General features: G+C 57.4%; 1 protein-coding gene across 1 annotated transcript in view; it reads left to right on the forward strand.

Annotated features, from left to right (window-relative positions):
- Positions 1-10: 10 nt before the first annotated feature.
- The window catches only part of LOC117804078 (zymogen granule membrane protein 16-like), a 1,669-nt gene continuing 574 nt past the window's right edge, over positions 11-1,105 (forward strand). Inside the window, exons 1-3 of the mRNA XM_034669556.1 lie at positions 11-18; positions 184-291; positions 995-1,094. Coding sequence (XP_034525447.1) covers positions 11-18; positions 184-291; positions 995-1,094 — 216 coding nt within the window. The remainder of the gene's footprint in view (positions 19-183; positions 292-994; positions 1,095-1,105) is intronic.

Here is a 1,105-nt window from a genome sequence, read left to right on the forward strand (position 1 = left end):
CACTAGCGTTATGGGAAGGTAGCCTCCTGCACTGCTGGTGGCCAAAGGTTCAGAGGCTGGCTTGGAGTGGCAGGCACTGAGTTGTGGGAGGTATAGGGGAGGTGGGGAGGAACTGAGCTCTTAAGATTTCTCCTTCCCACTCCTACTGTCCCCCCCAGTTCAGGCTAGGGCGTCCTCCTACAGTGGAGAGTATGGAGGTGGTGGAGGAGAGAGATTCTCCCATTCTGGCTACGAGCTGGAAGGCCCCATCACCGCCATCCGTGTCCGGGTCAACAGATACTTCATCGTAGGGTAAGGTTCTTTGTGTTTCTCTGGTTTGGGGATTCTCTGTGATCTTGCTACACAGGAAAGTTCTCAGTCATTTTGGGTCACATCTGTTGCGGTCAGTGAGTCCCAGGGGTCACATGACACGCAAAAGTGGTTAGAGGACAGAGATCTGAGGCCAGCGCTGCTACAACCCACCCTCCAGCCCCCACACCCGCGATCTTATACTACGGGCAGATCGTATACTGTGGCTGCTCAGGCGCCTGGAACCTGGCTGGTTGGGCCCCACCCGAGGGGGAAGCCCCCTCTGGCATCCTCTGTCTTTGCTGATGCCTCTCCCCAAAACGTGTATCCTTCTGATCCTGGGCTGCATCCTGGGACAACAAAGTCTCTGCCCTCATGAGAGCCTTCCAGAAAGATCCATCTGCTCCTTTCTCATGGGGCCGGGGGAGGGGGCTGGGTGGCCCAGTGGGGATCTAGATTCCAACACTGGTCTGGGTGACTCTGGCTGAGTTACTCTTCCTTTCCGAGCCTATGTTTGTCGGCAAAAGGAGGTGAAGTTCTCTGTATGATCTCAAGGGCTCACTCATCGGTCACCCCCTGTGGGAGTGGCGGGACACCGGTAACCCCTGTCACCAGTTTGCGGATCTCAGTGGATTGGCCAAGAGTCCCTGAATTCTGATCAGCCCGCTCAGTGTCCATCTTCCTTCCTTCCTCGCCGGGCGCCTAGTCTCCAGGTACGCTACGGCAAGGTGTGGAGCGACTACGTGGGCGGCTCCCAGGGGGACCTGGAGGAGATCTTCCTGCACCCTGGGGAGTCCGTGATCCAGGTGTCTGGCAA

The sequence above is a fragment of the Ailuropoda melanoleuca genome, chromosome 10, assembly GCF_002007445.2.
Source record: "Ailuropoda melanoleuca isolate Jingjing chromosome 10, ASM200744v2, whole genome shotgun sequence".
NCBI lineage: Eukaryota > Metazoa > Chordata > Mammalia > Carnivora > Ursidae > Ailuropoda > Ailuropoda melanoleuca.